General features: G+C 34.3%; 3 protein-coding genes across 6 annotated transcripts; 1 reads left to right on the top strand and 2 right to left on the bottom strand.

Moving 5' to 3' along the window:
• Positions 1-4,981: 4,981 nt before the first annotated feature.
• Positions 4,982-7,848, bottom strand: LOC119083913 (uncharacterized protein CG4449). 3 transcript variants are annotated; one of them, XM_037193736.1, is made up of 8 exons: positions 7,616-7,848; positions 7,445-7,552; positions 7,325-7,396; positions 6,688-6,818; positions 6,467-6,613; positions 6,256-6,400; positions 5,228-5,429; positions 4,982-5,151 (listed from the first exon to the last, which is right to left on the bottom strand). In XM_037193736.1, the coding sequence occupies exons 1-8, from the start codon at positions 7,665-7,667 to the stop codon at positions 5,061-5,063; spliced, it is 948 nt and encodes a 315-aa protein (XP_037049631.1). In that variant the 5' UTR covers positions 7,668-7,848; the 3' UTR covers positions 4,982-5,060. The 3 variants fall into 3 exon arrangements, with proteins under 3 accessions (XP_037049631.1, XP_037049638.1, XP_037049623.1); XM_037193743.1 differs by having other exon boundaries at positions 7,451-7,552; positions 7,616-7,847; XM_037193728.1 differs by having other exon boundaries at positions 7,325-7,552; positions 7,616-7,846.
• Positions 7,849-10,074: 2,226 nt separating this feature from the next.
• On the top strand, positions 10,075-11,503 carry LOC119083955 (calmodulin-like protein 4). Its single transcript, XM_037193766.1, has 4 exons — positions 10,075-10,221; positions 10,281-10,311; positions 10,791-11,104; positions 11,176-11,503. The coding sequence occupies exons 1-4, from the start codon at positions 10,219-10,221 to the stop codon at positions 11,275-11,277; spliced, it is 450 nt and encodes a 149-aa protein (XP_037049661.1). The 5' UTR covers positions 10,075-10,218; the 3' UTR covers positions 11,278-11,503.
• A 2,036-nt stretch (positions 11,504-13,539) lies between these two features.
• LOC119083935 lies at positions 13,540-27,167 on the bottom strand. 2 transcript variants are annotated; one of them, XM_037193759.1, is made up of 5 exons: positions 26,583-27,167; positions 19,211-19,430; positions 17,743-17,833; positions 17,345-17,463; positions 13,540-14,112 (listed from the first exon to the last, which is right to left on the bottom strand). In XM_037193759.1, the coding sequence occupies exons 2-5, from the start codon at positions 19,347-19,349 to the stop codon at positions 13,973-13,975; spliced, it is 489 nt and encodes a 162-aa protein (XP_037049654.1). In that variant the 5' UTR covers positions 19,350-19,430; positions 26,583-27,167; the 3' UTR covers positions 13,540-13,972. The 2 variants fall into 2 exon arrangements, with proteins under 2 accessions (XP_037049654.1, XP_037049648.1); XM_037193753.1 differs by having other exon boundaries at positions 26,578-27,167.
• Between the last annotated feature and the right edge of the window lie 170 nt (positions 27,168-27,337).

Here is a 27,337-nt window from a genome sequence, read left to right on the forward strand (position 1 = left end):
CAGCTATTTAAATGAGTAGAAAATTCTTTGTTTTCTTTTGTCAAATCAACCGAATTCTTCTCTCTGTGTCTGCTCTGTACAATGGTTTCAATCTCTTAAATGTTACCACCGATGATAAATCACCAGTTAATGTGAACGAACCAGCCGAGGACACGGAATGATAGTTTATTCTTTTGCAATTTTTACGATTACATTTCATGTGCATGGGTTGTCTTTTTGACTAAAAGCTGGCATATCAAGTTGATATTCTTTTCACGCACCTCAGTCAAAATAATACATTTTTTGATAAAAACAACGAATCTAAAAGTCATTCGTGTATTTATATATAGTATAGTATACACACACGGGCAGGGCATACAGACAGTCATACGATAAATATCATGAAATTGTTAAACAACTTTTAAACACATTCTGCTGTAACCATATTATGTTTTCCTGATTAAATATTGAGAAATTGACCTGCCATAACAACGCTGACTTTTAGATACAGTTTGTCATTTTGCTTTCCATTCTGCAAACCACAATCAGTTTTGTGTACTATAGCAGAGGGTATTCCATCGCATTCAAATCTGTTGGGTAAAACGAAATTTTAGTTCCTTATCACGGGCAAAATGAAATCGTTTCGAGATTTATATGTGTGCTTCCCGTCAACAGAAAGAAAAAAACTCAACCAATCTTTAATTTTTCTTTGCATTATTTTCAATCATAACGAAAATTGTACCAGGAGCACAGTAAGCACTAGGAATGATAGTTTTTAATTGAACCCAATTTCTTTCTTTGAGCGAGAATGGCCGACTCATCAACTGGAGTAGATGCTTAACGGTGAACAGGAATGCATAAATGCCAGCTAAAGAAATATGTAAATTTAAAAATTCTTTAGCGAGTACATTGCATGTCTTCCACGCAGTGACAAAACCACAGTTTTGCATGTTTCTTTCAACTCTTTCATCATGTAGGGTAAAGTTTCGTTTATTATTAGGATAGCATAAGGAAAGACAACGAACGTAAGGTTTTTCTACGGTGAGCGTGCGACGATTTTACGTTATGTGTGTAGGAGGAAGATATTGAATGAAACTGCAATTCTGACAAGAGTCCATGAATGATGCATATTTTGATACGATTTTATTTAACGTTGAACATTTTGGTGGTAATTTCTGTTGGTAACGATATACGTTGAAGTTCAAGTAGATCTGACGAATCTCCTCTTCATATAGATTTTGCATCGAACAAGAAAAACACGCATGTTGGGTACCAGTAACTCATCACCATAGCATTTTAAGTACATGAACACTGGAGAATAGTTATTTCAATACAATTTAAAAGGCAACTTTAACATTGTGTGTTGGTGTACGGTACGTTATTATTATTTACTGGAACAGGATTGCAAAATATTTTCGGTTAAATACCGAAAATGCGAATGAATTTCTGGAGTAGAATAGATATAAATTTTAGATGATATGAAGAAGTTGCAACGAAATGGAACGATCAATTTTGGAATAGAGATTCTACTGTGGCGTATGTGAGTTTTTAATTTGCAGCATTTTAAGCAAATTGTCAGAGAGGTGAGATTGATGAGATCCTGATATATCAAATATGTATATCAATATACATAACACTCGGTGACTGTAGCACTATTCGATAGGTAATCATCCTGCCACACGTTGCATGTTTAAAATTCCGAAAATCTGATACTCCACCATCCGATGCTATGCGAAAAACTGGAAAAATATCAAATGGATGCGGAGGTCTGAAGTCTGAAGTTTTTTCTGCAAATCTCTAGGTCTTTCTTTCATTTGTCACACCTGTTTGTTTGCCATTCATTGGTAACATTTCCGATGAACATTCTTAGTTCGTTCCAAATTTTATTATTCTACCTCAACCAGTAAATGATTCTAAAGATTCGTCTGGTTGAAAGCGTCAACTTTATTAAATCGAAAAATTGTTATTTTGTAAGAAGTTTTCCATTTTCAATCGGATCTCAATAATGTCGAATGTTAAGGAAGATATTTTATTTCTGTAATAAGATCTGACATATCAAATCAAACGTGCACATATCATTAGAAAATTATATATATTATGCATCTGTTGCCAAGATTGGACGTACATTTTTTGTTCGGCGCTATTTTTCAATGAATGAAAAATTGATTTTTTCTCAGTTTTTCAATCAAAAATTACTGATGATGCAAAAATGAATAAAAAAAAGCTGAAAAGAAACATGTATGGGACTTGCATAATATAAAATATGCAGCGAAAACAATATATCGGTCTTCCCGCTGTATACACACACGTTCACTGTACAGTTGTCTACATTATAATTTTCAAACCGATTTTTTTGTTATCCTGTTCGCTGTTCCACAATATCCCTTTCTACTGTCCGATATAACAAAGAAAGTTAATCAAATACAAGAGTAAAAACTACAACACCAATCTCAACTAGCGTACATGCAACGTTAATGTTTCACACAATAACAATACAATCCAATGAAATTGAATCTTTATAGCGCCGCAAAGTGTTGTTCAATGTAAATTATATTCGTTCAATCAACAGCTACAAATCCATAAGATACAACAAATTGATGCAATGTTCGAATCGTTTCAGTTATGAACGCCTGATAATTTCGGTTTTGCAACTTCCCCATATTCCTTTAGAAAATGGTTTAGTTCACCATTTTTAAATTGGAAATTTCTTCGAAATTCCGAGTATATTTGAAATTAAAAACTTGGCTGTCGTACGTCTCGTTTCGAAAAGGTAATGCGTATGAAATAGCGCTGTAACGGCGTAACCAAGAATTTCTCAATTTTGTAGCAAACACTAACAACAACTTCAACAGGAGTTCATAAGATGGTGTTGAAACATTCGAGCAAATAATTTCAGTTGGATGGTACATTTTTTTGATGATGGCTAAAAATAGACGGGCATTGCAATTACTATAATTGCACTTTGAAAACAACCGAAATGCATGTAAATTATCAAAAACAAGCCAAAAAATATTTTGAGACGATTGAACCATTTATTTCAGTGAATGTTATTGTGAAAAACTACAATTGTTCACCATATCATCGTGCCGTTGCACAGATAATGTACCAATCAATTCATATATATGTATAATACACAATATACACAATCTATCAATTGCCCCACCTCCAATTATTGGCAATCATCGATTTTATAGGAATATTTTCAAAAGCCATCGACTCGTTCGGTTCCGATCAGGAATACAGAATTCCATTGGAGCCAATGCCGTGCAATATCATCTTGACTTGGTATATTAGGTAATAGCCTATTGAAGGTTGGTTTGAATGTCAATGACCTTTTTGCGTATCGGTTCGGTGCATTTTAGAATGTTGTGTTATTGTGTGTAGCCTCTATTTCGTGTATATAGCGGCTATTAATAGCAATCATTTTGTGATGATAATTCAATTACTGGTGACCCGAAGATTGCTTTAACGAAAACGTTATTCGTGTAAAGAGGACCTGTATGTACCTTTGAACATTGTAAAATAATCCTCTTCCGTTTGTTTAAATGATCCAAAGATCAATTGAAAGCAGGTGTCACCTCGATAGGTGGATGTAAAACCTTAATAACCAGAAGCTAATATACTTTAAAAAGTTAGAATGTGAGCAGGTTGATCATTATTTTGTAAGAGAGTAGTATAGCGATATTGATTCGTTCAACGCACTTCAAGCAAATGGGATTTTAATGCCAGTTGCCAAATGGAGTACTATTTTGTATGAAACAAATTTCCAAGTTTGTTCGATTTACTGACCAGTATCAGTGCTATACTTAGAGTAACACTCATGCTTGAAGTGCGTTGATTCGTTCGATATTTCGTTTTCATTGTCGTCAACTTCAAACAGCATGTTAAAAACAGAAGATTGAGACTGTATTTTTGCTTGAATTTTTTTTTGTTAGAACTTTTTCAATGACGCTAACGCTCAGACGTTTCCTTTCTTGTTATATTTCATCATCTTAAGGTTTTCGTTCACTCTTCAATCACATGGACACGATACACAATATCATAAGCAAATAATTTCGAATTCAGTTCCCAAGCATAGGCTTCGTAGTGATTGAATCCAAAAACTTATCAAAAAAGCATCATCCATCGCTGATATAAATTTTATTTTCGAAAATGGATCAAGACTGATACATTAAGACATAAAACTAAAAATTTGACGCTACACGTAAAGGAAATATTTTCGAATTCAGTTTCCAAGCATAGGCGTAGTATAAATTTTCGTAGTGATTGAATCCAAAAACTTATCAAAAAAGCATCATCCATTAATGATTTAACAATTCGAAAGGATGTAGTTTCACAGAAAGGATGTGACGTATTATTGGCTAAACTGCAGAATCAGTTGCGTGAATATTTTTGTTATGAGGCTCCCTTAACGGTTAAGGCTCTCAAATACATTGACGTAAAGAGTTGTCGCTGTAAAAAGTCGCAAATGTTTCTGTGAGCTTTTGCTGCGAAACACTGAAGCAAACTGAACTGAACAACAAAATTAAACTAAATATTTCCTAAGTCAAAGGTTTTAGGTTGCAAAATTGCCAGTTTTGCTGCTCACGTTCCAAACTCTTCATGACATTCACCAGTTACCATATATCAGCAATTTGATCAATCCTCTATTCGTCGCATCCTCATTAAACTCATCCAATTCGGTGCCGCTTATCGGTAACGGCACATGTTGCCTGGACTGGAGAGTGGACTTACCAGACTGGGCAATAAAACCATTGACATTGTACGCTTTCAGGATGTAACTACAGAATCTATCAACTAATCTAACCCCAAATTTCATCAAAAAAATGGGAACAAAATCTACTACTTCATTAGTTGTAGTTTCATCGTACATTTTGAGATAAGTCCAACAATTAGTTAGCAAAAAATACGATTCTCCTTGTTTTGTTAGAAAACGAAATTAGATACGAAAATAGTCTCTACCACAGAACGAAACAAACGTTTGGCAAGATGAATTTTTTTAATTTAAAATAAAATATGACAAGAATTCATTTAGATTATTATTTTGTACTTCAAAACGGTATATAGCATCACACGCTGATTCAATCAGACATCAATAAATCGATTATTTCTCCCCCTTCGAAATCATGATCGTTTGGAGTAGAAGTGGTGTTCAGTATGTCGCCATCAAATCTGTAAATTGATTGAATTGAAAACAGAAAAATGGTGAGGTCGGTCTCTCAATAAATGACAATATGGCAAAACTTACTTGAATCGTATCTTATTCGGATGGCATTTTAGTTTCTCGGAGCACATGCCGATGAGCACTTTAAATTGATCGGATGGCTTAATATTGCAGATCATCGGATTCTTCCATTGTGATGATTGAATTTTCACTTCAATGGTGTTAGCTTTTGTCTGTGATGAGGACCCCGTTAGGTATAAGTGTGGATTGTCAACGACTCTAACAGCTGCAAAAATGTGAATTTCATTACTGAGAGTTGAGAATTTTCACTGGAATATTGATTGTCGATTGCGAAAATATTTTTGGGTCTGGTGAATCGGTGAGACATTTCAGGCTTCACGTCACTATATTGAGGTTTCAGGTGAATTAGGTTAGGTTAAAATTGATAGAATCAGCACCTAACCTTACGAATGAGGAAAAAAGCTTTTTGTTTCTCTGTCTGTCGCTCTCTATCTACGGAAATATTCACTTAAAAAACAGAGACAAAGAAAGAAAGATAAAATACATTGGTAAACCGGAGCATATGGTGAAACAGGATCAAAACTGGAACGATTTGTATATGCATTCCACAAAAGATTTTATTCCGATCGAAATTTAACGGAACAAAAATTAGCCCAACAACGAACGTAAATTAACTTTTAACATTCAGCATCAAAAAAAAATCCAGCTGCGTTGTATTATTGCACAGTATCAGTGTCCCATTAAAATTTTGTGACATTTGGCTGGTGAATGCAGTTCCATCCGCGACCCTATTTTAAATTTGGGTCGAAGGTTAATCTTTAGAGTGTTCGAATTGATATACTTTCGTAAAATTCGAGATCATCCGTCGTCAATAAGTCAATATGAACCCCCATTTAACATCCAATAGCGAGAGGACATATTTTAAATGTTGAACATTATCGATAAATTCATATTTTACTGCGGACTCAACGAGGAGTAACAAAACTAATGAGTGTAACAATGCTCATGGAAGTACTTCCCTATCAATGGTACTACCGCCTCCATCAAACATCATACAATGACAATGCAAAGAAAATTCAAATTTTACTCACAAATGAACTTTCCCAAAGTATAACCAATTGAATGTGGGCTATCGTCTGGTTTAATGACTTGGTCCCCCAACATCAACAAGAATGATTTGGCATCGATTTTGTCTCTCATACTTAGCCGGTCTATCAATTCTTTGAAGGACTTGTACTAGAAAACAAAAAACAAAAATCATTTGAGGACAATCGGTCACACAACACACCAGTGTTAACTCACCATAGAAAATTCCATTTTTTCTATCTTCGACGTGCCTTCCCATCTAATTTTGACGTTAACGCTTAGCTCATCTTCATCAAACGAGTCATTCGTGTTAGCTGATTGGAGGCTCTGTTGGACAAGTGGTGCTTCATCGACGAAAGAGATCTGTGAAGAAATAAATAAAAAAAAAACTAAGTTTCATCCAATGACTCGCATTTGAGACTTGATCGGTCGTATACCTCATCCAATTCTGTTAATCGAAATCTTTTTCGTGCTTGCTGTGTTTCGAAGGCCTGTCGAATTCCAGCGTTCATAGCGGATCGCGTTCTAAATTTTATCGGATCTGATACGGTTGTGTTAGCAAGACTTTCTGGAAATAGCAATTTGAAATGAATTGGAGTTCCGTGTTCGGCAATTGGTATTCTCATTGGTTACGTATATGATATGAACAATGCTATGGTATTCCTCATAATAGAAAATTTAAAAAAATGATTCACCCAGCGCAACATTGATTGCATTGGGTAACCGAGGTCTGACTTCGAGATCGAGCTATTCGGAAATAGAACTCACTGAAAAATTAGATTTTTTTCGAAAACATTTAGACGCAGACAAGAAAGTAGAGCTGGTGAGATTTGTGCCTTAAGTGTCCATTCCACTCAACAAAAAGTACTCCGTGAGAGACTGAACAGTCAAATAAACAAAGAAAAAATTCAATTTTGTCTCTCACACGGAGTAAGAGGAAACTAGACTTTACTCTGGGTAATGTTCTCATCACGAACTCGAAAAAGCTAAACAAAAACAATGCTGCCAAGGTCGAACAATTTCTAATCGCATGTGTGTCTACAATAATTGTTGATGTTCAATCAAACGACTCACCTTTCAATTTGCTTAATTTTTTGAATGCTGTCTTTTGACCAATACCTGGAACCACTACCGGAGCGTCGCTATCTGGTGTATACAAATCAGAACCCTTATCCTTACTTGATTTCGCTTTACCTTTACCTTTCCCTTTCTTCGATTTTGCTGCAACTTTTGGACTGACTTTTTCTTCCGGTAGCTCGACGACGACATCATCATCATCGATATTGAATTCACCAATTGAATCTGGATGACAAAAGAAATGATTACAAAAATCCGTTAGACACCATAACACTGTTTTTTTTTTACAATTAGCATCGTCAAAATTGTCGATGTTTGCGAATAAATTGAGGGATGCCATATCCTTTTCTATTTTTGTTTTGTATTTGGTAATCGTTTAACGCGTAATGATTTAAATTGAATTGAACATTAATTAGTAGACATTAATATATTTTTGCTTGTTTAGTGGTGGGTAGTTGTATCTGTTGTTTCTTTTATTGTTTCAACACAAAACGAGATAAAATCGTACTAAAGACACGAGCGACACGAGTTGCTCAGTTTAGTGAAGTTAGCAGCAGTTTTATATCGATACGTGTAGCGGGAGCCGTGGCGGTAGATTTCGTAGATTCAAAAAAGTTAGACTGTACATGACAGAGCGTAGATTCTCATGTTGAAATTAAGAAAATACGAGAATCATCGCCCAGAGCATGTTTTTTATGAATGTTATTTCGTCATTTAATCGTCTTTTAAGGCTACGTTCTGATGTAAAATCTTACAAAATTATACAAGAAAATTAAAGATGAATATTGTTAGGTGGTCGAGCGCTCTGTATTTTGTTGCGTTATTTTCATTTGAAGTTCACATACACGCAATAGTTTGTGTGGAAGAGTGTGTTTGTGCAGAAAGAGGACGTGCGTGATAAGCAAGTACAACCAAGATCATTGACGTATCATATGCTTTGATTCAGAAGGACTCAAAACTTACATCTTACCCACAAAATCTCTGTAAATTGATTTACCGTCTTGGTTCTAGTATAATTTGTTGAGATAAAAAAAATACCTAATGTCTGTTCATGAGTATCGGATTTTTTGTTGCGTTGATCGCATACCGCCATGGTAGGGCGGTATGAAATCCAGAGTTTCTCCCAGTTGGACAAATTGAAAAGGAATAAGGACATACCGCTAACGCCAACGACAATACATAATTTCCAACCTATTCCAACATATTTAGCAACCTATTAAAACCGATACACGGGAGAGTAAAATAAACCAGGCAGTAGCGCTTGATTTGACCTAAATAGTCTTGTAGCCTTATTTTTTGCAAATAAAATTTTTCAATTTATGTTCATTTGAGTTCATTTTCATGCAGTAAATGTATTAGGTCCGCTTTTGTCTGGTTTATTTTACTCTACCGTGACCGAAATCAATACCTCTGCCACTGACTCACTTTCAAACCGAAAACCCAGGAGCAAATTCCACAATCTGTGATGTAGGTAAATGTAGGTATTGTTATTGTTGTTGTATATATAGTCATGGTCACTCGAGTGGTCAGTGGTCTGGTCACTATAATACCTCTGTTTTAGTTATGCATACATAACTTTTGTATGCTTGCTAAGAGGACCGAAAGTAAAGCTGTCAATTCGCGGGGCAAAAGCTATCGTTTTCGCCCCTTAAATTGACATTTGCTTGCAAGCATACAAAATTTAATACGTAACTCTTTCGCCCTCCTCAATCGATACGTAAATAACTTTTGTGTCATTCCGTTTTCAATCTTTCACCGGTGGCTCTCATAATGTTTTCACGGTGAGCTTGAATTTTTTTTATTCGACCTCTCGTGGACATAAAATGTTTTTAGTGGTTTTTGTAGAGGGCGCCACCACGAATAAGAATAACATAACAAGAAAATATTTCGATGGGAAATTTTTTAATGAGATCGATTTTTCATTTTTTTGGGACCTGCGGGAAGCTTCGAAGTCTGTTCGGACTCCTCTGGTGACTCGTTTGATCACAAAAATATAGTTGGTGTTTAGCCTGAGATCTAAGCTTTACAGCGTTACCAATCATGATATAAATGACTACCAACAAACTTCTTTTATGAAGCAAAGTCATTAAACTAGGTCGCTGAGAATTTGAAAGGCCCTATCACATGTGGATGATTTCTATTTTGTCTCAAAAAGTATGTTTTACATATTTTAATAAAGGTCGAAAGAAGATTTTTCACTCGAAATATGTTTTTTTATAAATCGCAGCGATGAGCAAATTGCACTATCTCAAGTCACAAATTAAAAAACCTTCTCCAATAAGCTAACTCTGCAACATTTTAGTTGTTTCCACTAAAAAATGAGACATTATAAAAAAAATGAAAAATCGATCTTAAAAAATTTTCCCATCGAAATATTTTCTTGTTACAGTCAAAGGCAGTCAATTTTCACCATAAATTTGCTTCAGCTGTTTTTCAGCTGATCCACACATACAATCAAAACTGGTTTTCCTTGTTCATACGGTTGAAGCTGCTACACGCACGCGCATGATAGTGGTAAAACCGTATAAAGACGTATAAACGGTTGTGATTGTTTGTATGGATCAGCTGAAAAACAGCTGAAGCTAATTTATGCTGAAAATTGACTGCCTTTGACTGTATGTTATTCTTATTCGTGGTGCCGCCCTTTACAAAAACCACTAGAAAATTTTCATGTCCACGAGAGGTCGAATAAAATTTTTTTCAAGCTCACCGTGTTTTACTCAAGTTTAGGTTTGAGCAACATGAGCCACAGGTAAAAAAAAAACAGCAAAAACAGACACTTTTGACGTCTACTGACATAAAAACACATACGCGACATTCTGTGTTGTGCTTTGGTTTTTTTAAAGTTTTTTTTTTCTTTTATTTTGTTCTAACATTGATACATTCCAACGATGGTAATTACTTTTAATATTTATTTGTTGATTATGTATCTAACGGAGGCATTGATTTTCAGGCAAGATACTTTAAGGAGCAAGACATTGATGGTAAGACACCAATTTTATTGTACTATCATTTAATCGCACCTATTTCGAATAGTGTAACTCTGGTAACAAGTTATTAGTCACGTACGTAACAAATAAACACCTTGAACAGGTTGTTCGTTATGTTTTAGATTAATTTCCTATCTACGAACCTTTTTGTTATTCACCAAGTTCTAAAAGTCAAATTGCTTGATTAAATTGATTTGGATAAAACATTACGGGATATTCCGTGGCAAGTTTTTGATAACTGTACAGGTCTGTGTCACTTTTGTCAGATTAGAACTCTCCAACTTCAAGATGCAAAATCAACATCTTAAATCGTCGGCATAACGGCTCGAGACAATGTTCTCTCGAATATTGCTAAGGTTATTTATCGAACGAAATCTCATTATCCAAACTGTTCTAACATCTCACACACCCATACTAAATTAACTTTCTGTAGAGCCGTTCACTCCAACCAAATAGTTTCCAAAATGTTTCAGAATTTCGTGAATGCTTCTATCTATTTGCCCGATCCGGACAAATCACTTCGCTGGACGAGTTAACGGTAATAATGCGCTCACTTGGACTGTCACCAACCATTCAGGAGTTGACCAACTATTTCAAAAAGAAAAACGGCAAAATGAGCTTCGCCGACTTTCTGGATGTGATGCATCAACATTCCAAAGTCGAAAATTTGCCGGATGAAGTGATATCGGCATTTGAAGCGGCCGATCAGGCGGGTAAAGGTACCATTCCGGCGAAACAGTTACGCAATTTGTTGCAGCATTGGGGAGAGGGTCTGTCGGTTCGTGAGGTATAGGATTGAGATCGTTGTTCGACTTGGGGTTTGAATTAATTCGATTTTTATTTGAAAATGTTCTATAGGTTGACAACATCTTCCGTGAGGCTAATGTCTCCAACAATGGCAATGTTCGTTACAGTGATTTTGTAAAAATCGCGTGTGCTCCGGTTCCAGATTATTATTGAGCTTTGTACACACATACAACACACATTTTGCCGGCAATTGTTTTTAATATTTTTATTTATTCATTCTCAGTCTACAGTATTATTGGCTATTTTATGCTGATTAATCTTTTAAATTTTATTTTGTTGAAACAAAAGTGAGTGCAATTTTTTTGATGTGTAATTTTTTCCGTGTCACAAATTCTATGTTGCAATAAAAAAAAAACTTTTCCTATTTACTTTCTAAAAAGGATTTTTTTTTTCTTTAAATTTATTCTTAGCAATGCAACCTATTTCAATATTCGATCAAATTGGACAAAAAGAAATTGTTCACGTTTTTTGTTGTTTAAATTTTCAATTAAAAATTATTCCGAATGCAAAGGTCGATGACTAAGGCTCCAACATTCAAAGTTATTTTCGAACAAACAGCAAAATTTGTCCTAATGAGTCCGGTGAAGAGTCCCCAAAGTTAAAATGTTCCGTTCAGGACGTAAATGATGTACGACTCTCAGTAAGTTTCGAAAATTACGAAGATTTCAAATAGCACTAAATATCCAAAATTATCCCAGCCTCGTTTTGTTCTTGAGATTCTTGAAAGACATGAATCGATTGCTCCGACCTCGCACGTTATGTAGTACAAAAACAAAAACTAAATTCAAGTGCAGATCTGACCTCGAGTTATGCATCATACTACAATGCCAACAGTACGACTGCAGTCACTGATTATTTTATTCAAATTTCAATTGACCATTTTTCAAATTTTGTAATCGTACCCTGGTCTGGTCGGTCACATGTGTTTGATTAATCAAAATCAAATATTACGCCGAACACCAACGACAAAACGATTCCTAAATTAAAGAAAAGCCGAAAAATCACAATCTCTGAGACTCAATTCAGTAAAATTATCTGAAAGAAATGGATTTAAATTTTGCCTTGCTCGATAAGATATACTGATTTAGCAAAAAAAAAGGATAAAAAATTGGTCAATGGGAGAATAGAAGGCAGAGGACGTTAAATTGTTAAAAATAAAAGACGAAAATCTGAGAGAGAAATGCAGAAGAAGGATCTTTAATATGGAAGCCATAGTGACACTTTAGCTTGTTTGATTCTAAACATGTTTCCTTCTCTTGCCTCAATTTGGTTTTCCTTCACAGTGGAATATTTTTTTCATTTTTTTTAATTATCTTTATTTTTGGTCCATAACCCATTATGTGTGTCAATTTAATTCATTACATGTAGTCGTTCACAGACAGCACATCAGCAATATACTTTCTAATCTATTACTTCATTTGATATAATTATTTTCAAGAGACTTATTTCAAATCTTTTACTTCATTTTTGTTAACATGACTGCATATTTAGTCAAAATTTGTCGTTTACTCTTGAAGTCTAGTTATCAAGAAAACAGATGATTTGCCGTCCGTAATAGGTTAACGAGTTCAATTCTTTTTTTTTTTATTTATAATGTAAAATGCTATACTAAAACTATCTACTTTGGAAATCTTTGCACTCAAAGAGTTTTATTCTTCACACCTTTTCATAAAAGATGAAATAACCACTCGTCGTTGTGATGGAAGAAAAGTCAAGAAGCGTATATTCCGCAGAGCCACTCGTACACACCGATTTTGACTTTAAAAAAATAGCTAAACAAAGAAATTTCAATTACACGAAAAATAACACACTTGATCAATTTAAACTGCTTAATGATTTATCGCTGTGCGGATTTCTGTTCATTCAGTGCATTTTTTTCCTCTCTCTCTCTCCTAACTCTGAACATTTTTCCAATTTATGATTAATTGCTTAGGTATTTTTATATGTCATCCGTTTTACTTTTTCTTTTTTTTTGCTTTACTCTTTTCTACATGTCGGTTCTTGTCACCACCGTCTACCATGTAAACGAATTATACAATGACCATGTTTTGCTCACATACATTTTTTTTTCTCGCTTTTAACACGTTCATGTTTCCGATACCAGTCTTAGATAAAAAATAAAAACCTTTGTCGTTGGTAAGGATTAAAATTGCTTAGGTATTTTTATATATATAATTATGTACATAATAACAATAGGTTTTCTTGATAAATTGAATTGAATATAAATGGTCTAGAAATTGGTTATTTATGACTATGTATAATTATATGATGTGAGTGCATTCAATATGGTTATTTCCATTTTCTTTCTTCTTTTTCTCGTTACTTGATACTTGGCATAAATTTCGGAATTTTCTCTATCTATAGATCTATAGATCATCTTCAAGATACGGTACTTTCAGACGTAACCTCACTTAAGTTTCGTTAAATGTTTCGTTAATTCATTCATTTTTTTTTTTTTAACGTGGATGGCATTTGAAACGGCCCTGAAGATGACTATGCAATTTTTTTTTGCATTTGTGGTGGCATTGTTTATTTTTCGAAATGCCACAAAAAAAAGCATTCAAATTAATAAGCTGTAATTTGGTGAGCAAAAAAAAACATCGCAAAGCTTATTAATTTGAATGTATTCAATTTGAACGTTTAATTTTGAACCTTTATATTCAGAACATATGTAAGTTCGAATATTTATAATTGAAAATTGTCAATGCGACGACACATAATTACACTATGAAGATATTTTTATAGAATCACAATTAACGTCTACGCGCTTGGATACTTCAGAACATGGTAAATACTTTGAACAAACAAAGAATCACTTCGTGGAAATACAATTACTTTAACAAATATTTTATGACAGCTTCTTAGACCGTCTCTTTTTGAAACCGCCAATTTGTTTCAGTAATTGGGAATTTTCATCCTCCAAATCGATATGTGGATCCCATAATCGCAGTCGTTTGGGTATATAAATAAGGCCAACCAATGTGATTGCTAAAAGGGTAAACAAATTTGGAATGTGTTATCAAAAAAAAGACAATGAATCAGAACCTGCAATCGCGGAAACGTTTTCGCAAATTTTCTTGATTTTTGTAAATTTTGAAAGTCACAATAGCCAATACTCTCTCTATCTCTCTCTCTCTCTCTCTCTCTCTCTCTCTCTCTCTCTCTCTCTCTCTCTTTAGCAAACAAAATGAGTTTGAGAAACTCTGCTTCTTCATAAGGCAGACTCACGAGTCGTAAACAAGGAACAGAGTTTCACAAAAATCTTTACCACCTTAATAAATGTATATTGTTTGCTAGAGAGTGTATTGCAATAGCCCGCGAAAATTCACGACATTTCAGGATTACAGGATCTGCAATGAATTGATGAACTATATACAAGTTCAGAAGACACGAATCTTCAAAAGCACAATCTTGATAGCTCCCACGAAGCTATAACTTCAATGAAGGCACAAATTTAAGGCCACACTCCAAAAGAACCCTTACTTCCCACAAACTATATAGCTTCAGATAGATTTTCTCTAAAGAAATATTTGAGAAATGAGTTTCAAAAGATTACCGAAAATGACCGAAGAATTTTAGAATCTTCGTGAATCCGTTAACAAATATAAGGCCTTGAGAGACCGTTTTAACTAAAAATAAGCTACAATTTCATGGTGGTCTTAATTGTAGAAAGTTAGAACATAATTTATAAGTTAAACGAAATGGCCTTAATATGATCTCGATTGTAGATTTGACATGAACTCTGATTTGATCAATTTGACCGACAAAAGACTAGCGTATGACGCTTTGAAGTATTACTAATTGAATCTTTTATTTATGTTGCTCAAAGTATGGCATAGCGTTACCAAGATCGTTACTTACAACATCTTGTACATCAATTGTTTTAAAATTCATTTTACTGTACATCGCCACCATTATCTTTAGATCAACGATTATTTCTACTCTTACTGTCGATAACAGATGTTCAGTACAGGCAGTAGAAGACCGTCTTCTCTTGCAACCTACGTTAATTCTAGTATCACAACAGTTAAGATTAGCAAATAAATTCAATTTCTCGGCCTGAGATTATATCTAAGTTCTGCATTGCGATAACTTTTGTTAATGTTGACACTCTCAGTCATTGGACAAGTTAATAGTCTCCACTAATGGGATTGCATTAGACAATGATGTTCAATAATGGGACGCCACAGGCGAAATTGTCCAAACATCAACAACAACTTTTATTTAGAAACATTGTTGGATTGTGTCACGCAAGGTTTGGTGTAGAAATATGGCTTAGAATTAATTTTGTGAAAAAGGTTATTGCGATCGTTGCGATCAATAATCGAAAAAAGGACGGGAATTTTCTCCTTAATAATTTATATAAACAATTAGGAGAAGAGCTTGTTGGACTAAAAAGCCATCAGATAAATATTCAGGGAGCCCACTCTAATTTCGGCCTCCTTTTTAAGGAATAAAGGAGAATATTTCGATAATTTAAGGAGAATTTCAGGAGTTTTAAAATATGAGATTTTGGATTAAATTTGATGAATTCGAAATTTTTTTGACTTTCCAAAGTCATATAAAGGATATATGAAGTAGATTTTTTGGTGTTTCTAAGAGAATATTCAATGGAAAATATTTTCCGAATTTTTCACAAATATTTTATCGATGATTTTTCCAAAAAAGTAACTTAATTTTTTGTCTTTTTTTTATTTTATCTTCTTGCTACTTGTAATGCCCAAATTTAAAATCATCTGTGCCTTGGCCACTGACGATCTAACTAATTTACATTCGCTAACTACAGCTGACGAAGTGTTGTTACCATCATCAATTAACTTTTCGGCGACTTTTAACTTAAAAGTCCCATCTGCTATTTCAGCTTCGATGCTTTAAATTTTGGCCTCTTTCTTATGCTTTTCGTTTTTGTCTGACTCGTTTTGTTTCGATTTTGCTAATAGCGTTTTTCGCTCGTTTTCTACATCTAAATGCAAAAAATATCTTTTACGGGCCAACGAGCAGAGGTCTAACAATTTTCGAATAATTGAAAAATCTTCCACTTTATCGTAGAAATACAAAGTATTCTAACTATCCGAATAGCCGCAATCGTTTCTTATAAGTGCTGCTCCTTGAAATTTCGGGAAACACAAATTTATTTACGCTAAATCCTCGCTCAGGATCAGCATTCCTCCACTAGCGGAATGTTGAAAACCGACACATTTTCTGTTTCTGTGTTTTACTTCTGATTTCTCCATATAAAAATGCATGCAAAATTCACAAAAAACCAGTAAAACATAGAACAGAAAATGTGTCGGTTTTCAAAATTCCGTGAGTGTATGATTGAGGAATAAATACGCATTGGCCAACTTAACCAAATGGCCAAACTTTCCTCAAACACGATACACACCAGACGAAAGTTAACAATTGATTGACAATAAATGATTAAGTTGCCAGCAGCATCAACACAATCGATGAAAAGAACAATTGAAGCAATAGGGTTTTGCAAGTACCTTTTAGCACTATCGATCTCATTTGTTGAATTATTTAGGTTTCATGAGCTTTTTTTGGTGAAGTAAGCGAGGAACGGTTTTGAATATATATGGTTCCACAGTCAGAATTAAAATGTTAGATGTTTTAACTAAAGTGAAACTAAAAATAAGGAGTTTGAGGAGATTAAGGAGGTTTCAGAAGGATTTTTGAAAATCAAGGAGATTTAAGGAATCAAGGAGGAGTGGGCTCCCTGAATATTCTTCCTCTAAATTTTATTTGGTGTTGATTGCTCATTTCCTTACGTTACGATAATCCCGCATCTATTAAGTGGTTGAGTTTTGTTTTAAATTTAACTTTACTTAACATGGAGTGAAACACAGTACAAACATTGTGAACAAGGGACTATTTTTGGAGATACCTTTTACCTTAATTTATTAAAAAATTTTACATTCAAAAAACTTCAAAAAAAGAAGTTTATCAGAAAATTTGGAAAAAATGTTGGAAAATGGTTTCCCAAAAATAGTTCTTGGTACAAACACAAAAACGCGTGTGCAAATTATGTGTGTCCGCTGTATCCCCAGGAAATTTTCAGAGATTACCGGAAAATCGGATAATAGCTTCAAACGAACCAATGAGAAATGTATGTAACGGGTGTCACTTGTTCGGTTACCGGGAAATTTTGACCCAGATACAGAGAAGGAAACATAATTTGCATACGCGCACAAAAGCCATTTATTGCTAAAATACTTACAATTAAGTACACAAGGAAAAATGACATAAAACGTTAATGTACTGGACCGGAAATACAAGGCCTCCGTGAGATACAGCACCATTGTTAAAGCTAACGAACATCCACCCATGCTAACGACCCTGTATAAATAAATAAATAAACACTTACGCAATACACGCACACATTTAATGATACACATAAATGATATGCTGGTGAGTTTATGATGTGTTGACCGGTTAAATTTCATTTAAAGTTTACGGTTTCCACTTAAATGAAATTGTGACCAGATCATCAATTTCTAAAATCTTATGGTTTTCGGACGGTGTAAACAAAATTAATTTTGGAAAAGGATTAATTAAGTAAACAAAACAACAGGACGAAGATGAAGTGGGACAAATATTAAATGGCGAAAAACTTACGGTTTGTAATGTATGTACAATGTACAGTGCGTTAATGCTAAACATTTTAATATGCAGTACATTCCGATTATGCGAGATATTGTGTAATCACCTGAAAAATGAATTAGAGCTGTTGAATATTTTAAGGAATTTCTTTCTATTTATTCATATTCATAATTTACATAATGCGTTAAATTTACATTCAAAACTAATTTTTCGTTGTTCATCCCACTCTTGATATGTTGGCTGCCCCTTAATAAAATATATTTCGAGATTGTTTCGAAACGTAAACAACAGTTTTTGTCTTTAACCCCGTGCGTGTACATTCAGTTCGGTTGTTTTTTTTTAGGTTTCTTTGTTTGTGGTAACAAAGTAAATTCAGATTGTTAGAATGCTTCAGATGACAGCAAAGGAAAAAAGAAGAAGAAAAAAATAGAAAAGTTTGTCCATCCGACTGTAAAAGCGATAAGTTTCGAAAATCGTACCAGATTTTGATAATTTCTTTCCCTGCAAGTTAATTGAAACGGCACATGGCACTGTGCCATTTGACTATTTCGATTCTTTTTCAGGGAATTGGCATTCGTTAAAAGATTTCATTTTTATTCATCGAAAAAAGCCATTCTTCTATTGCCCATTTTAATTATATAATACGCTAGAATAATGCCAGGTTTACAATGTCTGTTTTATCTATTCAATTGAATTAGTTTCAGATAATTTTTTTAAAGTTGATCGGCTGTGGCAACGAAAAGTCCATTGTTACATTCAGCTCTGTCATTATCGAATTCTACAGCTGCGAGGCATATGCTTCTTGGGTAAAGTTTCTTGTAGCCACTAGTCTTAGAAGAGTCATTTAAATCTCATTTAAAAGACAGTTTGTAAGGAGTTACATCTTTCTACATTTAGTCATTCCAAACGACGATAGCGAAACAGAGCCTCAAAAACCTTAACAAATAGTGCGAGAGATATAATGCTTTGTAGACGGAACGTAATTTATACTTCGCTTCCTGTTGTGTGTGTATATTACGTCCTTGCTTGTAGGTTTGTTGCTTTGGCAGGTTAAAGTACGTAATATATTTTACACATGATTGCGTACGGTAAGTGCATTTTCATTGCACAAACAGTGAGGGTAAGTTCACTTTACCGTGCATAAGCATGCAAATATTACACATTTAACGTGCACTTACCGACACTGTACGTGATAATGCACACATTTAATAAAGATTATGCACCTGTGTCTGTAAATATTATGTGTGGTGTCTGCGATCCTTAGCCGACGACGCATATCACTTTTTATGTGTTGATGAAAAGATAAACCCAAACTCCCTTTCCGAGCTGATGCATAATGTAAGTCTTACCACACGGAGCATATAAAATATCTTACGTCCTCCCTTGTAAGTTATTGTTTTGACTTGTGTGATTACTCCACTCGCCTTCGGCTCGTTTCCTGAAGAAAATCTCTAGAAAATCACTCACTGCTACAGTGACTTACCTTCAATAAACTGTGTATCGGAATGATCACCCAGGAAGCTACGTTTTTCTATATAACTACGTATTGCTGTACCCAAGTCCATAAATGCCACAAATGCAATCCATCCGCGAAATGCATAAAGGAGTTTTCGTTCGCCCATTGCTTAATTGCATATAAATTATTTTTAAACAATGAGTTGTTGCTGTGCCGACCTCTCTGGCTTTTTTAATTCATCCACATTCTGTAAGAGACGAAAAATATTTTTATCAGCTTTCAACAAACGTCATTAGTACTGAGAAGATTGTTAGCATCACTGCTAGATTACAACATGTGAGACTACTAAATGCAGCTGAAACTCTTAACTCTCCACTTTACATGGTGGAGCTTAACTTGTTTCTATGATAACATAAAATTGTACTTTCTGTTCCGAAGATTTCCATGCAGGTGAAATCGTTTCTGTTTACATGGATCGACTCAGTTGTTATTACCACTGTGTTGGATTGGTTTTTCTGTTGAGTTAGGTTCATCCCAATGAACAACTACCGAACGAGAATAACGTTTTAACGGCAACTTTCCTTTACCCTAAGGCGCAGTTTCTACAATAGGAAGACTTTCGACTTAACCCAAATGTTGTTATAATCTTTCAAAAGCGTCTTTGATTTTATGTAATGTTGTTGTAGGTAATTTGGATAGAGTTGCAAGAGATGTCTAACCCAGAAACGTTTCGAAAGAATTTTGCAAATGAATGTTTAAAAATTCATCTGCTCAGCATTTATTCTAGGTAATAATGTATATTTTAGGACCTGCAAGGCGTCTAAACGGAATTGTTTCCCCAAAAAATTATAAAATATTTGGCAACAAGACTTAATCAATTTCAATTCTTATACATTCATTCCTCGTGTTTACCACATAAGAACAAAACTACGAGACGTGTATGTTATAGCTACATCGATGTTACTAACAATTTTTGCACGTGGAATTAGTGTATTGGAATGAAATTGTCGATGCATTGTAGCAGAGATTTCTTACAGTTTTCGCAAATGAAATGATTGAAAATAAGAGAATAACTCTTCAGAGAATGGTCGTTCAGGTGTAGAGTGTATTAATCATTAGCGACAAGCCTCGTTGTTCTCAAAATCTATGGACATCAATTCGTTGGTAAACATATTAACCGAGATGAACAAGGATGCACACAAGGATGAATCAGATTTTTTTTTTTGGAAAATTTATGTATCGTTCTATTTGCGATGCAAACAAGCGATTTTTCATTGAACTGTAAACGATTGATTTTTGTTTAGAGAAAAACACTTCACGGACGTAGCTAGTATATATTCTCAATCTGGACGAGCCCATAGAAGGGCACGAAGGATCTCAGTGAAACGTTTTGAGCGAAGTAAATCATTTGGATTTTGATCTTATTTACAAGGAAAAATTTTGATTATTTCGTGCATTTTAAGTAGAACGAAGTTTAAGTAGAAACGCAAAGTTTTCGACACATGTGTCCTTCCAGTGCTCACTTATGGAGCGGAAACGTCGACTTTAACGAAAGCATCCGAAGATAAATTGAGAGTGACACAAAGAGCCATGGAACGGAGTATGCTCGGAATAACACTCAGAGACAGAATGACGAATCAATGGATTCGACAACAAACCAGGGTCGTTGATGTCATGGAAAGAATAGCATCTCATAAGAAGGACAGACGAACGTTAAACCAAAAAGATTATGAACTGGCGACCATACAAAAGACGAGCTATAGGAAAGAGCTATACCAGAGAGATGGACAAACGGAATTAAGAATATTGCAGGTACAAACTGGCAGCAAATGGCAATGTATCGTACGAAATGGAAAGAAGTTGGAGAGGCCTACATCCAGCAGTGGATAGAAACAGGCTGAAAAAGAAGAAGAAGAAGTTTTATAGTAGATTCTGGTTTACACTTTAAATTAACGAATTATCACATTTTCGTTTTCAACAGATTCTACATAATTTCTAGATCCACAAATTTGACAATCTTGATATTGAATGGTTTTTTTTGGTCTTTATCCCAGTAAACTGGTGAAAAAATTCAAAAATTGCATTCAATATAACAACTGTCAGAATCTGTGGGACTAGAAATATCAGATCCCATATAAAACAAAAATGTGATACTTCCTAATTTTTCATAATTTCCTGCCTCAGGCGAAAGTTGATTATCACAAAAGAGTTCACGTAAAATGAACCCAAAGCATTCTTCATGTAATGAATCCTTTTCGATGGGGGCAAACTGTCATCTAATAGCCAACTTTCGCATGGGGTATGACCTCAGAGCTATCATATGAACCAAGACCTAATCTAGACGAAACGATAAGTCACGCAAATTTATTTAATACATTATTGCCTCTACATACTGTTAGTTAATGGTATATTCTTCTCACCGACGAACAAAAATAAAATTCACGCCGAAAGTGCGGTCGAAATTCAAAATGGAAATGCGGAGGTTTTTCTAACGTAGCGTCATTTTCATACACTAACTGTGGATTTACATAGCAACGTAAAAGTGACAGATGCAATGTTTTTTAAATACTGCAACCCGAAATTTCATTCATAAAATTAAAATTATGAATGAAATTTCGAGTTGCCGTATGAGAAAATTTTTGCATCTGTCACTTTTACGTTGCTATGTAAATCCACAGTATGGCGTTGAAATGTATTTTTCGGTTCACTTTTTCATCGAATCGTTCACTTAAATTTCAAATTTTAGGCACACGCACAGCGTGAATTGCACGTCTCTTTACCGTAACTTTATTTTCGACTGTGCGCGCCTTCAAAAATCTGTCGGTAGACTATTTAACAACGAGTGAGTGTTTGAAACAAATTTGATCTTTGAAAACTGCTCAAAAGGCATGTATAATATTGACTACTAAACTGCTAAAGTATTGATTGCAATTAATCTTTTATTTCGGCAAGCTTTACCTGCAGACACAAAAAATAACCCACTTGAAATGCACATTTTCCTGCAGTTCTTACCTAAAAAAATCTCATTCACATTCGGTAACGACAGGCACGTAACGAACCACTATACCCATTGCAATGTAGAGCACAGTGTAGTTTCAGCTTACCGGGAACCTTTAAAAAACTATTTGCTTTTTTTTAACTTAACTTTCAATGACATAATACTCAGATGTCGAAATGAAACAAAGTTTGTTTTTTCAAACGTTTCTTTTTGCGAATCGAATACCTATATAATACAATAATAACTTTCCTCTTTTATTGGTTTGCTGTTTTTCCAACAAAATCAAATCAAAACTATCGATTGAGTTTGAGCTGCACAAATCAAATTTTCTTCGGTATACACAATGAATTTAAGGACACCATTTCCGAGAAATGAAAGTAAATCGATGTGATGGGGAGACACACTTAAATCAAAAATAAATTATTTTATGAATCCACAAGTCACCGCATCTACCACCCACCCATTTCAATTTGTAGCTCGACATGCATCGAGAATGTTTATGTTGTTTTTCGATTGAATGTAATGACCCATACGTGGTAATACATGGATATACTACGGCATAGCTGTAAGCCTATATGCACTGCATGCATTTACTCGCATTTGCATTGAAAACAGCATTCGGGAAAATTGTTTTTATTGAGAAGTCTTAGCTTAGTGGAGCGTACCAGTGATGCTCTTTCTAATATCATCAATTTGATTAGATTGTTGGATGCATTTTGCTGGCACTTTATTATTGTCAGACAATGCTTTTAACACAGAGTTTTCCTTTGGCCGACTACCAAGTCGAAATAAGTCTGTGGATGATTTGAATAAACGATTATCATAGTTGATGCAACGGAAATCATTTGGCAGAACGTTGCTTTTGATATTTCGTTGTCATACGTTTTGAAAACGTTGTACCATTCATGCTGAATTAAAAGTACAGAGAAAGATCGGAACAAAAGAAGCTTTTCATTCACTCACTGTAAAGTTTGATAACAGGAATTAAGTAACCCAAAAGTTCTCGGCGAGAACAGTGATTAAAATTTAATTTTTTAAGGTAACAACGTATGGTCGCATATGTTGATTGATCTACCATAAGGGGTCATACACAAATGACGTCACAAGTTCCCAAAAAAGTTCCAAGCATTTTTGGTGTGTAATTTATCAAGTACTTCGTCCGCACTCATAATGTGTGGACTTCACATACGACCAACATAATGCTAATTATTGTTGGAGTGTGGAGATGTTATAGAGTATAAAATAAAATAATTTTATTGGCTGGTCGTCTCTTTCCTCTGGGGGTTATGAAGGTTTTTTTACAGTGAATAATGAAGTATGTGATAGAAGTGTGACCAGACCCTTAAATTTAATAGATAATATTTCAACTGAAATGAATTGATTCGATTTCTAATACATTTCCGAGAGCATCAAAGCACTTGATTTGCATCAGCAGTAGTTTTATTGATTACAATTTAAAAAATTAGCAATTGTCGATAATTTATTACTAATTTCATTCTAAAGATAGTCTTACATTATATATCCAGTAGTTAATGTTACAGTGCTGGAATGTACGTCTTTCCATCTTTTTCGATACTCCAGTCATAAATTTTTTCCTATACTTTTTAAAATAATTTGATCGTGACGCAATAAACATCAGAAAATGTTTTATTACATGCTGCCTTTATGATCCGAGGTAATCACACTTCTCACTTAGTTTAAAAATTTGACAAATAAAATAATTTTAAATTAAATGTTCAGATTCTACTCTTGTTTTTGGAGTGTTCGCAATAGATTCAGCTTAATAAATTACTCAAACAACGGTTTGGTCGTCAGTTTATTTCTTCGTTGGCATGACTTTAATTAACTCACAAAAATCATTGAAAAACTGCAAAAAATTTTCTGAAAATTGTGGTCAAAAATTTGAAAAAAATATAGTCTTACCACGGCAGAGTAAAATAAACCAGGCAGTAGCGGTTCATTTTCGAAACGTCAAATAAGGGACCTAATCCACTGTATGAAAATGAACTCAAATGAACTCCGACATAAATTGAAAAATTTTATTCGCAAAAATATAGGGCTACTAGATGATTCAGGTCCCTATTCAAATCAGCGCTCCTGCCTGGTAAACTTTACTCTGTCGTGAGTCTTACATCTTAACATACACTAGACAGAGAGTCAGGGATTTAGTTTATTTCATTCCCATCGCTCCAGCCTGTTTGAAGACCAAAAACAAGTTGAAAACACTGAAAAATATGGGTTTCCTGGAGCGACATTTTACTTCAACTAACTTTATGGCTTGCAACAGAATTTATCTGGGGTTTTTTATCCGTGGAATGAAAGAGTACGCGGATAAATTCTGTTGCAAGCCAGTAGCACTGACCAAACATTGACCATATTTTGAGTCATAAGTCTAGAACGGGTGGCGGCCCATACCGATGATTATACTCTTTATGAAGGTCTGCCAAAGGCCAAATTCTCAACTTTTAGAAACATGTCTATCTTGAGCTATCACAAAAAAACTGTTTTCACCACCCCTTGACATGCTATGACTTTTCAAGAGTTCACTCCGAAAATGGGAAACTAACAGAAAAACTAAAAGATCCCTATTTCTTAGAATTGAAAGACGATTCTAACGAGCTATAGCTTGCCTGGATCGCCGAACCATTGTATTTATTTTCACCAAAATTGGTTCAAGTTTTGGCGATATCACTCTTAATTGGTTCAATTTTACTTCGCAAAACATAAGGCTACGAGATAATTCAGGTCTCTAATCAAATCAAGTGCTCCTGCCTGTATTTACACTGTCGTGGCAAACTATTTTATGATATCGTGAGTACGAACGAAAAAATCTGCAAATCACCTAGCAAAGACTATTGAAATGAACTTTACTGTAAAGCATGTGAATGTTTCGTTAACTCTAACGAATGGGAATCGAGCATTACGAAGACTTACTATATTGATACTTCGGTGCTTCAACATTTTTGATAACCTGTGGTTTTAAAATAAATTTTTATCAGCTGTTATTAAAAATCCCATCTTAATCAGAGTCAAATGCAATAAATAAGACTGTGCTGATGTAAAAAAGAGTCACCACCTTATATGTTCGGACAGACAAGCTATGCAAGAAATTAACACACTAAAAATTATTTTAATTAAATTTAGAAATAAAAAGTTGTCCCCAATTGTAAATTCAACAATAAGAGTGTGTCCGAGTGCTATGACACAGTGCTTACACTTGTATGTTCATAACGTGCAGACAGAGAAGTATACGTAAGAAATGTATGCAAATTGTTTGGAAATAGTTTTCGGAAAATTTATTATGCTGAAGGAGTATGGCGAAAAAAATCCTGTTTTTTGTTTGGTATTTTTTATAGTTCATTTGTCGGGGTTGAATAAGCCGTCGGAATTTCATTATACATTCCATTAATAAAGCATTACAAAGTGCATACTTAATGAGCTTTAGAAGTTTATGGTTTTTTAATTTAAAATATCCGCTATGATGTATCATGCAGCTGGGTTTGTTTGAACATATAGTTGTAAGGAAGACACGCTTTTGCCGAGCAGATATAACGGCAAGCATTATAATGCTCTAATCTAAACACTTGATTTTTCCGGTAAACTTTTTCTTGTAAAGACAACACAGCAATACATAACACGAGTCGTGTCCTAAACCGATTACCATTTTTAATTAAATTTTTCTCACACTTTTTTACGAAAAACAACTTTTTCGGATTCTTGTTATTCTTCGAATTTTTAAACATTTTTGCATTATACAATATGGATGTAATAAGGCATCTAAAATCCTCATATCAGGATCACAGAGCGTTGATTCTCCCTTGATAAAACGCGTAAAAGACACAGACACACACACTCTGGTGTGCCTCGCAGATATAACATTCTCTAAAAAAAGACAGCAAGTTACATGACTCGAAAAGAATGCACACGTAATGTTGCGGCAAAGGTAAACACATCAAATTTCAACAGACTTTTATACGGTTTCATCCTGACAGGTATATGTGTACACATATACAAACAGGCGGATTTTGTGTATTATTTCGTGTAATTGTAAGCTATAGTCTGCGAGTCAGCTTATATGATAATAAGTTCAAACTGTTTACACGAGGGTTGATATGGTACGTAAATCAATTCATAATCTAATGCCGAAAGTGTTTCTTTTCTACGAAAAAAATGAATATAAAATAATGCTGGTTTACGTATATATAATATAATGGAACATAAAATGTAATGAATTTAGTTGTACGTTAATTATAAATGCCGCAATATGCTTTCCAGTCATTTTTCCGCTTACGTTGTTAGATATTCAATCAAATTCTCCCTCACATAAGTAAAATGATATGCCAAAAATGAATTATTATTTTAACATAATTTTTATACGCCAGTTTGTAACACTTACGTTTTTTTTTATTTATTTATTCAGAACGGGGCAGCTCTTGTGGAGTCTTCACTAAACTCTTTTTTTTATTTATTTATTTCGTTTTTCCCCAACAGACCAATTGTACGTTCGATGCATCTCTTTTGCAATGTCTTTTAATTTTGAATTTCAGAAAACTGATGTCCAAACAGTTTACTACACCCAAATTATTTAAATAAATAAATAAAATAAGCAAAATGCAACTTTTCCTTTTGAGAAACAAAATACACCGAAATTGTTACAATTAATTTCCTGCTATATTCACATTTACATTCATCGATAAGTTACAACCAACTACGATGGACTATAACACAGTAACTACTGTCACTGTTTCGGTTTGGGAAAATGCCGTCGTTTTAATTTTAGATTCGATGCCGGCGCCGACGCATTGTTTGATGGGATATCATGGTTTTTTGGTATCTATGCGAATGAGTATTAGGAAGACATGAACATCACATGGGAGCATCTTAATATTAATATATGGATTATGCATGTTGAGCATCTCTTGTAACCATTTGTGATGATTAAAATTAAAAATTGCATGTTTTGCAGTCGATAGGCGACCCGTACGTATACATATACCTAGTATGTAGGTGCACCTATATGACATGTAATATAACTCTTAGCAATTATTTTAATCATCACGAATTAGGTTAGTACAGAATTCTTGAACTGATATTAAACGATGCAAAAATACGTTGAAGCACTAGATGCCACGATTTTTCTTTTCTCTGATTATGGA

The sequence above is a fragment of the Bradysia coprophila genome, chromosome X, assembly GCF_014529535.1.
Source record: "Bradysia coprophila strain Holo2 chromosome X, BU_Bcop_v1, whole genome shotgun sequence".
NCBI lineage: Eukaryota > Metazoa > Arthropoda > Insecta > Diptera > Sciaridae > Bradysia > Bradysia coprophila.

Bases quoted from the DNA above. Each gene is read 5' to 3' on its own strand.
- LOC119083913 (XM_037193728.1), bottom strand. From the start codon at position 7,667: ATGGCATCCCTCAATTTATTCGCAAACATCGACAATTTTGACGATGCT. The intron at 6,614-6,687 runs GTATACGACCGA...ATTTCTTCACAG, and splicing joins GATTAACAGAATTGGATGAG to ATCTCTTTCGTCGATGAAGC. The intron at 6,401-6,466 runs GTGAGTTAACAC...TTTGTTTTCTAG, and splicing joins AAAAAATGGAATTTTCTATG to TACAAGTCCTTCAAAGAATT.
- LOC119083955 (XM_037193766.1), top strand. The intron at 10,312-10,790 runs GTAAGACACCAA...AAAATGTTTCAG, and splicing joins TAAGGAGCAAGACATTGATG to AATTTCGTGAATGCTTCTAT. The intron at 11,105-11,175 runs GTATAGGATTGA...AATGTTCTATAG, and splicing joins AGGGTCTGTCGGTTCGTGAG to GTTGACAACATCTTCCGTGA.
- LOC119083935 (XM_037193759.1), bottom strand. From the start codon at position 19,349: ATGGGCGAACGAAAACTCCTTTATGCATTTCGCGGATGGATTGCATTT. The intron at 17,464-17,742 runs GTAAGTTTTTCG...TTATTTATACAG, and splicing joins TTGTACATACATTACAAACC to GGTCGTTAGCATGGGTGGAT. The intron at 14,113-17,344 runs GTAAGTATTTTA...TTACCCTTTTAG, and splicing joins TTTTCCTTGTGTACTTAATT to CAATCACATTGGTTGGCCTT.